Source organism: Myiozetetes cayanensis, unplaced genomic scaffold, assembly GCF_022539395.1.
Source record: "Myiozetetes cayanensis isolate MyiCay16 unplaced genomic scaffold, myiCay2020 scf3, whole genome shotgun sequence".
Taxonomy (NCBI): Eukaryota; Metazoa; Chordata; class Aves; order Passeriformes; family Tyrannidae; genus Myiozetetes; species Myiozetetes cayanensis.
In genome coordinates this window covers 9819380-9833761 of record NW_026087521.1, presented here as the reverse complement: position 1 = coordinate 9833761, position 14382 = coordinate 9819380, and the positions used below count along the sequence as shown (strand labels likewise).

The window sequence follows — 14382 nt, the reverse complement described above, 5'->3', positions numbered from 1 at the left end:
GCCAACTCATGTTCATCTTCTTGTCCATCATGAACCTCAAGCTCTTCTCTGCATAGGACTTTCTAATTGCTCTGTCTCCAGCCTGTCCAGCTGTGTGTAATTATTCTGCCTTGGGTTCAAGACTTTATATCTGACTTTTTGAAACTTCATTAAGCTCCTGGGAGACTACTTCTGTCTAAGTTCTCACAAATAATGGCTTTGCTCTCCACCTCAGTGTCTGCTGCTTGAGAAGATTTGTGATATTATCCACAAATACCTGCTGTTTCAACTATTCCAGTGGCAACCATGTTACTAATATGTACATAAACAGGTCATTTTCCCCCAAATATATTCCAGTATCCCATAGCCAAAAATCAATCCACACTACTAAATAACATGATTTTAAAGGATACCCGGCTTCTCTGCTTGCATCAGTGGCTTGGGGTCACAGGAGCGGCACAGCAGTTGGCTGTCACTAATAATGAATACTAGATTGGTGTTTGAAATCTTCTCTGCAAAATAAAGTCTGGAAAAAAAGCCACCAAAAACCTATGTTTAAATGAAGTAAGAAAATTCATATTTGAGAAGGAGACACAGTATTGGAATAAAAAAAAAAAATAATCCAGCTTCACAGAGCCAGTCTGCCTGCTACTGTTTATCTTTTTCATTAACAAATAGCAAGAAACATTTATAACAAATTTTGTAATCTTTTTGACATTTCCATGGTACTCCCTTTCAACTAGACTTGTTAGTGGAAAAAATGGAAAAGAGCAAAAAATTACTTTAATTGAGTTAATAGCTAGCTCTGTACTGCTACCACAGTAGTTGTACTGAGAAATAACATCAGCTCAGCATCAATTAACACTGAGAAAACCCCCAACCACAAAAACAAACAAGTAAAACCCCAGCAAAAGGGTAAAAGGGTGAGGGAAAGGTTTAGGGTATGTATTGGATGTGCATTGGATGTGTATCTGTTGTTTTTTTATATCCATATAATTCCACAAAAAGTCTTTAAGTTAGTAGAGTCATCTATAATTTGCAAATAAAACCAACAAACTAGCAACATGAAGGAGGATTTAGGGAAGTGCAAAAAACGTCTGCATGTTTTGCTGTATTCACCATTCTCTGATGTCCTCTGTCTTTCTTTCCTGGCTTGAAAAATTGTCTTCTAGGAGTTTGAAATCTGGCTGTTAATTCTAATTTCTAAGACATTTTCAGAAGCTCAAAATGCATGCAAAAGGACAGCAGGCTCTTGTATGAAACACAGAGCAAGGTCCAAACTGCTATGTTTTTGAAGTATGCCATTTTTGACATAATATTAAACATCATCTTGAATAGGCATGTACAGCCTGAAGAGTAATTCTTTTAATCACAAAATGAAACAGCTTTGTTTGCTTTATAAGACTCACAGCTCTTAAATCATGAGCACTATTGAATAGAAGGTAAATTAGAAGATGAATTGCATAATCTTCTCGACCATCAAAAATTCCAATACATAACCAGATTCAAGAAAATCATATCCCTCAGAATATTGCAGAATGCTTTTAAGTTGACATAATAAATTGAAAATACCCAAATTGTAACAGAGATGGAAATATAGTTTTCATGAAGCATATAGAGACTATAAACCAAAAAATCGACTAAAGTATTTCTACAATTCTTAAATTGTTAGAATTAAAATTCATTCTAAACAAATACAAAGAGAATGTAATTTACCTGCCTACACTCTTCTCTGCCTTGGTTATGTAAGTTTGGTGAAATTGATCCAAAATATATTTTTTGTTCTTATAATCGTGTCATTATCTTTTGTAAAATAAATTACAATCCCAAAGTTATTATTTATATTGAAGAAATTTTACCTGGAGCAGTTTATACAGTCTACAATCCCATCAAAGGATTTATCATCATTTTCGAAGAAATACTGAGTTTGCTCAGTGATGCAGCTTGTTTTAGGCAGAGCAGCACCGAAATCATCATCTTCCATATCAGCTGACAGAAAGAAAAAAAAGAAAATAAATAAACAATGACAATTTAAGTCACAAACATAATGGGGAGATCCAAATTTGGCTCCCAGCCTAGATTCTTACCTTCTACTTCACTCAAAGTTGACCCTGTAACATTCTCTTGACTTACCTGCTTCAAGGAACCGTGGAAAAGTCAAGCTCAAAAACCTATGTTTAAATGAAGTAAGAAAATTCATATTTGAGAAGGAGACACAGTATTGGAATAAAAAAAAAAAATAATCCAGCTTCACAGAGCCAGTCTGCCTGCTACTGTTTATCTTTTTCATTAACAAATAGCAAGAAACATTTATAACAAATTTTGTAATCTTTTTGACATTTCCATGGTACTCCCTTTCAACTAGACTTGTTAGTGGAAAAAATGGAAAAGAGCAAAAAATTACTTTAATTGAGTTAATAGCTAGCTCTGTACTGCTACCACAGTAGTTGTACTGAGAAATAACATCAGCTCAGCATCAATTAACACTGAGAAAACCCCCAACCACAAAAACAAACAAGTAAAACCCCAGCAAAAGGGTAAAAGGGTGAGGGAAAGGTTTAGGGTATGTATTGGATGTGCATCTGTTGTTTTTTTATATCCATATAATTCCACAAAAAGTCTTTAAGTTAGTAGAGTCATCTATAATTTGCAAATAAAACCAACAAACTAGCAACATGAAGGAGGATTTAGGGAAGTGCAAAAAACGTCTGCATGTTTTGCTGTATTCACCATTCTCTGATGTCCTCTGTCTTTCTTTCCTGGCTTGAAAAATTGTCTTCTAGGAGTTTGAAATCTGGCTTTTAATTCTAATTTCTAAGACATTTTCAGAAGCTCAAAATGCATGCAAAAGGACAGCAGGCTCTTGTATGAAACACAGAGCAAGGTCCAAACTGCTATGTTTTTGAAGTATGCCATTTTTTGACATAATATTAAACATCATCTTGAATAGGCATGTACAGCCTGAAGAGTAATTCTTTTAATCACAAAATGAAACAGCTTTGTTTGCTTTATAAGACTCACAGCTCTTAAATCATGAGCACTATTGAATAGAAGGTAAATTAGAAGATGAATTGCATAATCTTCTCGACCATCAAAAATTCCAATACATAACCAGATTCAAGAAAATCATATCCCTCAGAATATTGCAGAATGCTTTTAAGTTGACATAATAAATTGAAAATACCCAAATTGTAACAGAGATGGAAATATAGTTTTCATGAAGCATATAGAGACTATAAACCAAAAAATCGACTAAAGTATTTCTACAATTCTTAAATTGTTAGAATTAAAATTCATTCTAAACAAATACAAAGAGAATGTAATTTACCTGCCTACACTCTTCTCTGCCTTGGTTATTTAAGTTTGGTGAAATTGATCCAAAATATATTTTTTGTTCTTATAATCGTGTCATTATCTTTTGTAAAATAAATTACAATCCCAAAGTTATTATTTATATTGAAGAAATTTTACCTGGAGCAGTTTATACAGTCTACAATCCCATCAAAGGATTTATCATCATTTTCGAAGAAATACTGAGTTTGCTCAGTGATGCAGCTTGTTTTAGGCAGAGCAGCACCGAAATCATCATCTTCCATATCAGCTGACAGAAAGAAAAAAAAGAAAATAAATAAACAATGACAATTTAAGTCACAAACATAATGGGGAGATCCAAATTTGGCTCCCAGCCTAGATTCTTACCTTCTACTTCACTCAAAGTTGACCCTGTAACATTCTCTTGACTTACCTGCTTCAAGGAACCGTGGAAAAGTCAAGCTCAAAAACAATTGCTGTAAGATAGACCTGAACAGAGAAACACAACATGTATTTATTAAAGGCTCTTTTTCTTCTTTGTATTTAATGGATACTTAAAAACAAGTCAAATACAAGTTATTAAAAAGAATTTTTTTTTTTACACTTTTGCCTGTTATTAAAGCTGTGTTTCTTTAAACCTTATAGTTTGACACTGGTTTTCTTTTCACACATTCTCACAGGTCTTTCATACTAATCTTTTATTCTACTGTTGAGATTTACTATAACTTGTGCCCATAACTCATCCATGTTATTGGAAATGTTATCATGCCATCCATGCACTCCTTTTATAGCTCTATGGGAGGTGGAAGAGGCATGTTGGCGTTCCTCTAACACTTAAACCAACCAGAACTCCTTTTGAACACACTCAGGGAAAATGCCCCTGACTTAGATATTTTACACTGATTAAGGTTCATGAAATTGCTAAGAAGAAGACCAACCCTGGAATATTACAAGTATATTATAAAAACCATTACTGTAAGAGCTGATTTTAAAATCTTCTCTATTCCTGCTGTTGAATTATGGACTGTATTTTCTTCCTACATGCTGCCAAAACACTAAGGCTAAAGAGCTTCATTTATTTAAAATTGTTTTTCTTCACTGATGATCATATTTTTCCAATTTTATTTACTTAAAGCGGGTACCAGCTTGTCACGTACACAGCCCCCTTCTCCTCCTACCAGCCTGTCAAAATAAGAACTGCAACAGGTATATTCCTTGATTCCCTGCTTCAACCTTTCAGAGTTGTATTTTCCAGTTGTAAAGTTTTAGGTTTACTTTTACCCACAAATAGGACCTGATCTCTTATCTCATTCTGGTCTAACATATGTTCTGCAGAGAAAAGGGAGTGTATATCTTCATTTAATCTCCATTTTTTTCTCCTTTTCTCCTTATCCAGCTCAATTCCTATGTAAAGAAACTGAATATGTCTGTCACCTTTCCAACGAAGGCATTGCCTGAAGGAGCTCTGGATTCACATCCACAGCTTTGTGCTTTGAATCATCAGAGGGTCAGCACACCAGCAGCCATGGATCAGAAGAGACCTGATGCCATTCAATAGTGATGCAATTTGCTGACAGAAAATAGTAATCCTTTGTAATGGCTTACCACAGAATTTACAGGGAACTGAATGAAAAAGGCAGCCTGGGAAAAGTTAAATCTTCTGACTTAAAGGAGCATGAGGGGGAAATGATACAGACTCTCTTAACTAAATGCTGATGTATCCCATATAAATTTTGAACATGATCGCTCACACCTTTATCCCACATTTTTTCCTGAAACATTATCTCTTTCTTTAATAACCTGGTTTCTTTTATTTTCCTGCATTTGCTTTTGCCAGGTGCCTCACTGAATCCATTTTTTGGTCATCCTTTTCACTCTGCTTGCTTAATGGCCTTCTTTGCCTGCTTCTGACCTAGATTCCATTAAAAACATGCCCACAGTAAGTACTTTAATGTTGTGCTTTCAAGTTATACATCACACCAAAAAAACCTCAGGTCTAAATTGAGTCCAGACCACTAAGTCTGATTTGAACACTGATAAACTAAAGTTTCTCTGTTTGAAAAGAACTCAAGTTTCTCTACTGGATTATTGCCCATCTTCAGATTTTGAGGTTTGCTGTTGTCCAAGAAAACTGAGATTATTGTTCTTCCTGTTAACAAAATGTAACCAACAATAAAAATCAACATACAATCTTCATAGTGCTTCTGTGAGAAAATTATTACATGTTTTTTCAGCTGCTATATATTTTAACCCTTAGCTTAAAAACCAAGTAATTTATTCAGGCTCAGTAATTGGGGGGGGAGGGGGGGGGGGGGGGAAGGCATTATGAAGCTTTTGAAAAAAGATTTGTCTCCAAGGGTGCAAACCACACCAATGCAAAAGTATCAGATCAATCCCAATTTCTTATCCCAATGCTGGGAGGTGCTGGGGGAAGTTGCTGATAGGGGTGTCAATGCACATGGCTCTGAAATAGGTAAAATACTGCACCTGAGTACCATGATCAGCTCTGGAGCTCTCAAGACAGAAAAACAAGTGGATCTAGAGGAGGGTAACAAATATGACCAAAAGGGATGGAACACTTTTGCCACAAGGAAAGGCTGAGAGAGTTGGGGTTCAGCCTGGATAAAAGAAGGCTCCAGGGAGACCTTATTGTGGCCTTTCAGTACCTTAGGGGGCATTTAAAAAAGATAAAGACAAACTTTTTAGCAGGAAAAGGGGTAATAGTTTTAAAGTAAAAGAAGGTAGTTTGAGAGAGATACAAGGAAAATATTTTTTATAGTGAGGACAGTGAAACACTGGCACAGAGTGAAACACAGGTTGCCCAGAGAGATGGTAGATGCCTCATCCCTGGACACATTCAGTGTCAGGTTGGAATAGGCTCTAAGCAACCTGATCTTATTGAGGATGGCCCTGCTCATTATAGGAGGATTTGGACTGGATGATCTTTAGAGATCCCTTCCAACCCAAACGATTCTATGATCCATGTGTTTTGTAAAATTATTTACTGATTTTCTTAGGACTTGCTAGAAAAAGGGAAAGATGATATTCTGAAATAGGCAATCAAGTGATAAGTGATTCTAAATATAATAATTTTGACTGAACCTTCACAACTGCTAATGGTACTTAGGCCACTAATCCAAAGTCTGCTTCCCAATGTTGATTTTGTAGAGCCAGAACATACAATCATAAAACCTGGCAAAAGCAGTTTTGAATTCACCTGTCATGTTTGGAGACAGAGCTAAGAATTTAGGGGGAAATATTAACCCAAGCTAAATACAGTTTCAAGCCACTGAATAATTATAGTTTGGACATAGAGATTTCCTACACACTTGTACTTACCAGGCAGCTGCTGAAGCCCACCATCCTAGTTGTAAAATATCTGTTATTGTAGGCTGGGAAAGAAATAAGTGATTATGTTATTTATATAAATACCTGGAGACTTTTAATGGAATGTCAGCCACTGTACATGGGACTACTGACCACATAAGCAGAACGAAGTCCAGCTCCTTGCTTTGGTTCTTCTTCTGGATCACAGACTGACTGATAGTCATATGACTTGTTAAAGGCATACAGGGACATGTTAATCAGGTTTCGCATCAGGCCAGGATCAATTTCACCAAAGAATCTTCCAATCTGATGAGAGAGAATATAGAGACATAAGGTGAAGTATTTCCAAGTGTTTTTCTCATAACAAAGTGAACAGTTCTAAATTCCCCTGTTATACAGTTAAATGCAGTATCAACAAGACCTTGCCTGGGGAACAGTAAGAGGAATATGACAAAGAAGATGTGTGGATACCATACTACTTGCCCTCACCATCCTAAGTCCATTGGCAACCTACCAGCCTAAGGGCAAAGCACAAGAAACGCAACTTGGTAGAAGTCTGGCATCTTCAACCACAAATAAGACTGTAATAAAGACTAATAAAAACCCTGGAATTTCTGATCCAGGGATATTTTTGTGATTCAGAAATGTAATCTTTAGTGTAAATTGAGAGTGAATTGCTGCTTTTATTTTCTCTTAAAACATATTCCTATTGGTTTTCATGTTCTGCCCTTAAAAAATATACATACCTGTTGTGTATATTCATCTCGATTTGACATCAAAAGAAATCCACCATCGTCAAGGATAACACAGTCCACATGCTATTGTAAGAAAGTGAAATAGGTTTTACAGGAAAGATTTGTCAATAGAGCACTCTGTAAGAATCTATTTTTTCTTCAACACATTAGAAGTATCTTCAAATCTATGTGGCTCAGGCTAAATCACAAACCCATAGCCAAGGGGCAATTTTAAGCTGTAATAATTAGCATTATCAGTATAATAAAAGTCTGAACAGATCAAAGGGTTATTTGTGGCTTAATTTCATAAAAGTTCTTTTGTAAATTTTTATTTGCTCAATACTTTGTGAGCTTCAAGAGTGCTATATCCTTATTAAATCTGATTATAACTGAAACTCGACTCATTATAAGGGACTACAACTTCTCATGTGCTTCAGCCATGCCTAAAGTCCTTTTCCATTTGTATATTTCAATAGTAAAAATCTTAAGGACAGACTCTCAGCTTGCTAGTCATGATTCTTTTCACTTGCCAAGGACTGTAGTGGGATTGTGGGATTCTTCCAGGTGTCAGGTGCAGGAACAGGAAGCCCACTTTTTTCCTATGCTCTGCACTTTGTAAAAGATCCTTGCAGGCAGAGATTGGAGAGATAGCAGTGAGGTCAAATAGATAACCTCCCACAGTACCCTGTTTAGATGTAATTCTCACATTTAATGGTCTTCACACTCTGCAAAAGAAGTCAGAAGACCTGAGCAGTGGGAAGCTTTTAAGTTCATAGCAAAACCTGATATGGTGACAGTCCCTGGAGTTGTGCTCTCCTGAGTGCCAGCAGAGTAGTGGGGTCCCCTAATCCTAAATGTGCTGAGAACCAGGGGAGGAGGATGACTAATAACTGTTGAAAGGTACATCATGAACTCTGGTGCTTCTCAGTTTGCATTTATCCTTCTCTGAGGTACTTCTAATATTCTTTTTTTTTCCCACATTTTTTAAAATTACTGTCAGAATTTGTCTCTTGCTTTTCAAATTAGTTATACTTTTCTCACATTTCTTTTCACATCATTCTCTATTGCTTTTCCTGTATTTTTTCTTTACACTACTTGTTATAACCTTTTTTCAATTATTCTTGCAACAGGCACTTCACCTAACCTTTATGCTCTTTTGCCCTCCCAACCTTCATCTTTCTCAGGATGAACATTAACATGTAACATGTAACATTAACCCTCAAATAACAACGATAGAATCTCACTTAGATAAATCTAGAGAGAATGAGTGAATTTTTATAGTGTGTCTGATATCATAAACTGAACATATTCTTACCATGCTATTTCTCTCACAGCCACAGATTTCACTGTTGCACTAAAAAACAAAAGTACAGTAATCTTCACAAAAATGTTACAAAACCCTCTGTATTTTGCAGTTATATTAATCAATCAAGACAGGAACAAGTGACTCTATTTTCAGTATCTATATATTAATATAAATTTGGAGTGCATGCAATTTATTACAAATTTCTCTCTGAACAACCTGTATTCAGTAATTATCAATAGCACAATCTCTACTGCCTTTCCCAAAGTCTCTGATACAGCTGCTTTTACAGATATGTTCAACATATTAGAGACAAATAGTTGGGATGACTTGTTAGAATGTCAGTGTTGTGAGCATAAAGTAAAAGAGAAAGAACAGTTGCATTTTCATGTGTTTGGGTTATGGAAAGAAAGCCTTTAAAAACAGAAAGCTTCACCAGTCTCAAAGCATGGGAATTCTATGTGATACAGAAAGCCCATCAACCCAGTTATCTTTTATGGCTTTGATTCCTAACATGTTTTTCTTATGTCCTTGCAATATGTTTACACATACACACATAATTGTGTCCTTGCATTATGTCCTGAGCAAAATAACTACCAGATAATGCTGGAGTCATCAACCTCATATTAAATCTGAGATGTTCATCTCTCTTTCTGTATTTCATTTATGCAATTTGTACTTAACTGTCCTTAGCATTTAGGCAATGCATCTGCTTACCCACTGACCTACAGCTCAAATACATCGAGACACCAATTCCTTAAATATACAACCCACCAGGCAACATTGCCTCATCCAATATGGAACCTATGTTCCATAAGTTTCTTCATTTTATGCCTTTGTTTTACAAATTCATTATCAGTTCCATATTTTTTCCTTTCATTTAACCTTTCCTCCTTCCCATTTACACCTAAGTATTAGATGTAGGGAATGATATGGTTAAACACGTATTTCATTAAGTTCTGTTGTAATGTTGTGATGTTGGTTGCAATATAAATCCTTACTGTTCACTGCTTACCCATCCTCCATTTTAAATAAAAATAGATTCACCCATTCTTCTGCAGACTTTATTCACTGCTACAGCATAATCTTGTAGGGAGCCTACTGGCTAGAATTGTCATTTTTATTTGTCTTTATCCATGTTTTATAATTATGAAAGCAAGACACGTACAAAATACAGTCTATTTCAACATAGATTTATTTTGTGCACTTGGATGATTTAAATACCGCAACTACTTGGCAACTTCACATCAATGTGACTTTGGCACAAAGAGCTAGTAGAAGACCTATTTGCATCTGAAGCTTTGAGAAATGCAAATAAAGTTCAAAAAAGACTTGGTCAATTGCTTACCAGGCTCTTGATTGTGGTTCTTGTGAAATTTTCCATCCAGCTGGTTGCATCAATTTTTATTCCAACAACTAACAAGAAATACATGAAAGACTTTTTTAGTAAAATGAGAGGAAAAAAAAAGGTAATGTAGAATCCTAAAATAAAGGGGAAAATTAGAAGAACATCTAAATCATTGAACTGCAGAAGAGTAAAATATGACTTTTGCTCAGTTGTCTGATCACCAGCATCCTTCATGAGACTAATAAATTAAGCACTCTTACTCAAATACAACCAGAAAATAATGTTATTATAAAGTAAAGTGCCTTTGAAATCTCAATTAAATTTCTAATTCACTGTTGAGCAACAAGCAAATAACTAAAGTATTTAGAGTTTCAGCTCTAAATACTCTGTCTTACCTGCTGGCTTCAGAAGCTTCCCATCAATTGTTATTTCCACAGCTTTGCTTACCATAATGCCTGATTCATAGCTATTGGCACCACTTTCTGACAGTATAGAAGGGAAAAAAAACCAAAAAACAAACCAGAAAAAGAAGTTAGGATGATATAAAAGCCTTTTCCTCTGAAATTGAAATTATTATTCAAATACCCATCAAGATTTTAAAAAATCCTTATCCAAAAGCACTGACCCAGCTGTAGTACACATTTATCACCTGTGGCAGCTGAAATCACCAACACCTGCACGACCAAGAGGAATACCTTTTTTTTTTTTTACTTTTTTTCATTCACTTTTTGACTGCTTCATAAAGTTACTGTAGCCTTGTTTTCTTCAGCAAACAGAGTCATGAATAGCTTTACACATGTGAGCAGCTCTGTTAAAACCAGGATCAGAGCCAAAGATTTTATCCTGCTGTTGTTTATGTATTTTTCAATGCAGGGTATACTGACACCACTCACTAACCAACAATTACTGCTCTGACAGACTTCAGCCTGTTTTCAACACTGCTTAGTATGAAAAAGCAAGTTAAAAGTACATTGCCTGGAGCTATTTGAGGGAAAACAAAGGCTTCAGGGAATTTGGTTAATGATCTTCTTTACATTTTATTGAGAAAAAATACAATAAATAATTATGAAATAACAGCAATAAAAGATCCCATACGTTTGGGAGAGGAATAAGTTGTTTGTGGTAACCTCTGCTTATAAACAAGCTTGAGAAAGTTAATGTTGCTCAATCCAGTCATGAGCATTTACTATTGTACATATATAACTTTTAAATGTCACGATATTTCAGATCAGACTGGTTTTGGTGAGTAACAGAAACGAGAAATAGAATTCAAAAGCAAAGTTTAAGTTAAGGTGGTGCATTGCCAGAGTTGTGAACTCTGGACCTTTATACCTGCTGCCCCAAGTCAGGTTTGGTGCTGAGGTAGCATACAGAACTCAACCCAAATATGACTTTTTAGGTAGTGTTATTGTCTCTGAGTGCAATTTTATTTCACTTCCTTTAAAAACAATTCTGCCAAAGTATTTCTATAAAAAAAGTGTTTCAATATGTTAAATGAACACCAGTACTCTGCACGTTTTCAACTTCATTAATTTTGAGTATACAGGGCCACTGGAGTTGATGAAAAATTATGATGACCATTGTTTGGTGCCTTTCTAGCTGCCTGTTCCTTAATAATGGGTATTGTCCCAAGATTTCATTCCTTATGAAGTGTCCCACTTGCATCTTTTGTCAGTGATCTCGACTGGTAGGGAAAACTTCCACTTATGTTGGACTAGCTAGCTCTGACATTTTGAAACAGCGATGACTTACTGTTGTAGTATGGAGCTGTGAAAATATAGTTGTTATTATCTAAACTCCTTTTATAGAAGCTGACTTCATACGTTTCAGCATTTTCCAACCAATCTTCTCCTGCCCTAAATACAAAAAAAAATTAGTGATCAAAAAAGACGAAATCTCATTAAAGTTGTGCTGCAGGTAATTTTCTTTTAATGTTTCACAGTTGGAAAAAATGTCAGATTCATTCTTCTAGCCCTCAGATTTTGTCAGTTTTCATTGGTTAACTGTCAGGTGTCATTGATTAAAAAAAAATAAAATAAGAAAAGAAAATAGTATTCTTGGAAAATATGAACCCTGTCTCATCACTTTTACATATATGGAGTCAAATATAACTGCAACACTACTTACAACAAAATCTAAACAAACTTTTACAGCACATGCTATCTCTTGAGCTTAATCCTAAAAGATTTAATACCATTAATAACCCCAAAATAGGAAAGAAACTGTCCTGAGGAGTAAAATTCATTGTTATTTTCACATTTGGGGGAAACACAGAATAAACTAAAAAAACAGATAAATCTGCCATTTCCCAGTATGTCTGTACTGGTGCCCTCACTGTTCCCAGTCACTCATGAGGGTGTCTAGTTTATCATAAGTTTCATTTCGCATTCCCTTTTTGTCCTCTGATAATGGTACATTTTTCTCTCTTGAATTCCCTGGACCATTTGACCTGATCTTAATCTAAAAAAAGTAAACCACCTGCTACTTTCCAGTATTTGCATCCTGCCAACCAACCTAGTTCTTGGGAGTAATTAGGGATTAGCATGGCCCCACTGCTACTACCAGGGCACTGCTTTTACTGCTACTCTGATTAGAAAAAAACTCTGATTAGAAAAAAAACTTGGATTGCAAGGACCTGTCATGAAAATAATGTTATGGATCAGCTTCAAGCAGTGACACAGGTAAAAATCGAAGAAGAACAAGACATTCCATTCATTTTGTAGCTATCAATACAGAATAGACTGTAGGAGATTGTAGTTTTTCATTAAATAAATCCACTTTTTAACATTCCACTCTTTTACATTTCAAAATTACCATATTATACTATTTTATAATAATTCTTACCTTTTGGGAAATACTCTAGTAATTCCACCATCTGTAACAACAAATTGTGCAACAACTCCATCACTGTAAAAAAATAAGATTTAAAATGAAAACTGACTAAAATTCTCACAATTTCCTATGTCAAGGGTTGCCATTAAAGTGCATAATTGTGAATTAAATTCTGTGTAAACATTAACTGTGTATCTGTATATACACACAGATGTATATTACTTTAATATCAAACTTTGAAATGCATTAAAAAAACCACAGTCAATAAAAAGAATACTTACAGAGACAGTTTACTCCAATAATTTTGGGCAAGTTCATTTGTAAATCCTGCATCCAGCAAAACTCTAATGACCATATCAATATTACCTATCAAAAGAGTTAAGACAATCATCTGAAACTGTATGAGATGGAGTTTCACTAAAAGGCTAAAATGAAATTCTGAGTTGTCAAAAAATTTGGTCTATTTCTATTAGACATACTGGTCAACTCCAATTACATCAATTCATTAGTGTGACATAGATTGCTCTCACCCTGTTGAGTTCACTTACACATTTCCTTCATTGTATGCTAAAAAACTTATCCTTGTGTAATAAGAATAAGCAAGGTAATAAGGGTACAGGTCCCAGCTTTGCAAAACCTCCATGTTAAATCTGGAAAGTAATCTATTTTTAATGCATCTGTTTATTAAAACAATTTTTATTTTTATATGGAGATGTCATGTTTAAATTTCTTTAAAAAGATGGTTTGAAGTCACTGCTTTTCAAGCATCGTTTTCAGTATCACTCTGGAAGAGAAAGTTCTTATAGTATATAGATTATTTCAGTGTGGGGATTATACTAGTTATTCCTTTTGAAAAGCATTTTTAGCCTTTAGTGTTATTCATTCCTTTAGTTAGTACTTGTTTCTTATTAGGAAGACTATTTTTAAAGTACCTTAATTATTAGGGAGAAAAAAAGGCAAAAAAGCACCAATTTTGCAGTGTATTCCAAAATTAAATATAGCAATATGTACATAAAATTTTGGAATAAGTATTTATTAAGCCCTGTTGTACACTAAAAGTGTCCTCACTATTCACTTATTTGAGTAGTGAATATTAAACTACAATTTTTATTTTATTAAGTGCTTTAATCATTGGTGGTGAACACTTTCATTTCCAAGACTGAGACAAGGGATTCAAACAAAATTTCAATAAGTCAGCAATGTGTCAGTGACTAAGATCACCTTAATAGAAAGTACACCAAACACCTACACATGCACACAAAATAGCCTTTTGTGAGAAGATCTCATATCTAGGTCCACATTCCTCCAGTTACACGGTCTAACAGAGATTCTTTCTGAACTGATCAGTGATCCCTGACAGTAACATGTTAAAAAAACTTGGGGAATGCAAGACAAAAAAAAAAACCACCAAAACCAAACCCAAACATCAAATTTTTGATGAGAACAAGACTTTAATACCTTACTGATGGTTCATTCAAAAACGTAACTCCTTATTTATTTTAAACAGAGCTTGAGGCCCTATTTGAAAACACGAATCCCAAAGCCCA

The 14382-nt window shown here is 34.9% G+C and overlaps 1 protein-coding gene across 5 annotated transcripts in view; it reads right to left on the bottom strand.

Moving 5' to 3' along the window:
- The window catches only part of CACNA2D1 (calcium voltage-gated channel auxiliary subunit alpha2delta 1), an 843568-nt gene that overhangs the window by 469045 nt on the left and 360141 nt on the right, over positions 1-14382 (bottom strand). For 3 of the 5 annotated variants that reach the window (XM_050325466.1, XM_050325463.1, XM_050325465.1), the window contains 12 exons: positions 13117-13201; positions 12848-12910; positions 11756-11859; positions 10399-10485; positions 10004-10071; positions 8668-8706; positions 7365-7436; positions 6772-6924; positions 6631-6683; positions 3725-3780; positions 3451-3580; positions 393-505 (listed from right to left, as the gene is read on the bottom strand). In XM_050325466.1, coding sequence (XP_050181423.1) covers positions 393-505; positions 3451-3580; positions 3725-3780; positions 6631-6683; positions 6772-6924; positions 7365-7436; positions 8668-8706; positions 10004-10071; positions 10399-10485; positions 11756-11859; positions 12848-12910; positions 13117-13201 — 1023 coding nt within the window. Of the gene's footprint in view, positions 1-392; positions 506-1838; positions 1969-3450; positions 3581-3724; positions 3781-6630; positions 6684-6771; positions 6925-7364; positions 7437-8667; positions 8707-10003; positions 10072-10398; positions 10486-11755; positions 11860-12847; positions 12911-13116; positions 13202-14382 lie in introns of all 5 variants that reach the window. The other 2 variants (XR_007630104.1, XM_050325464.1) reach the window with 1 other exon arrangement.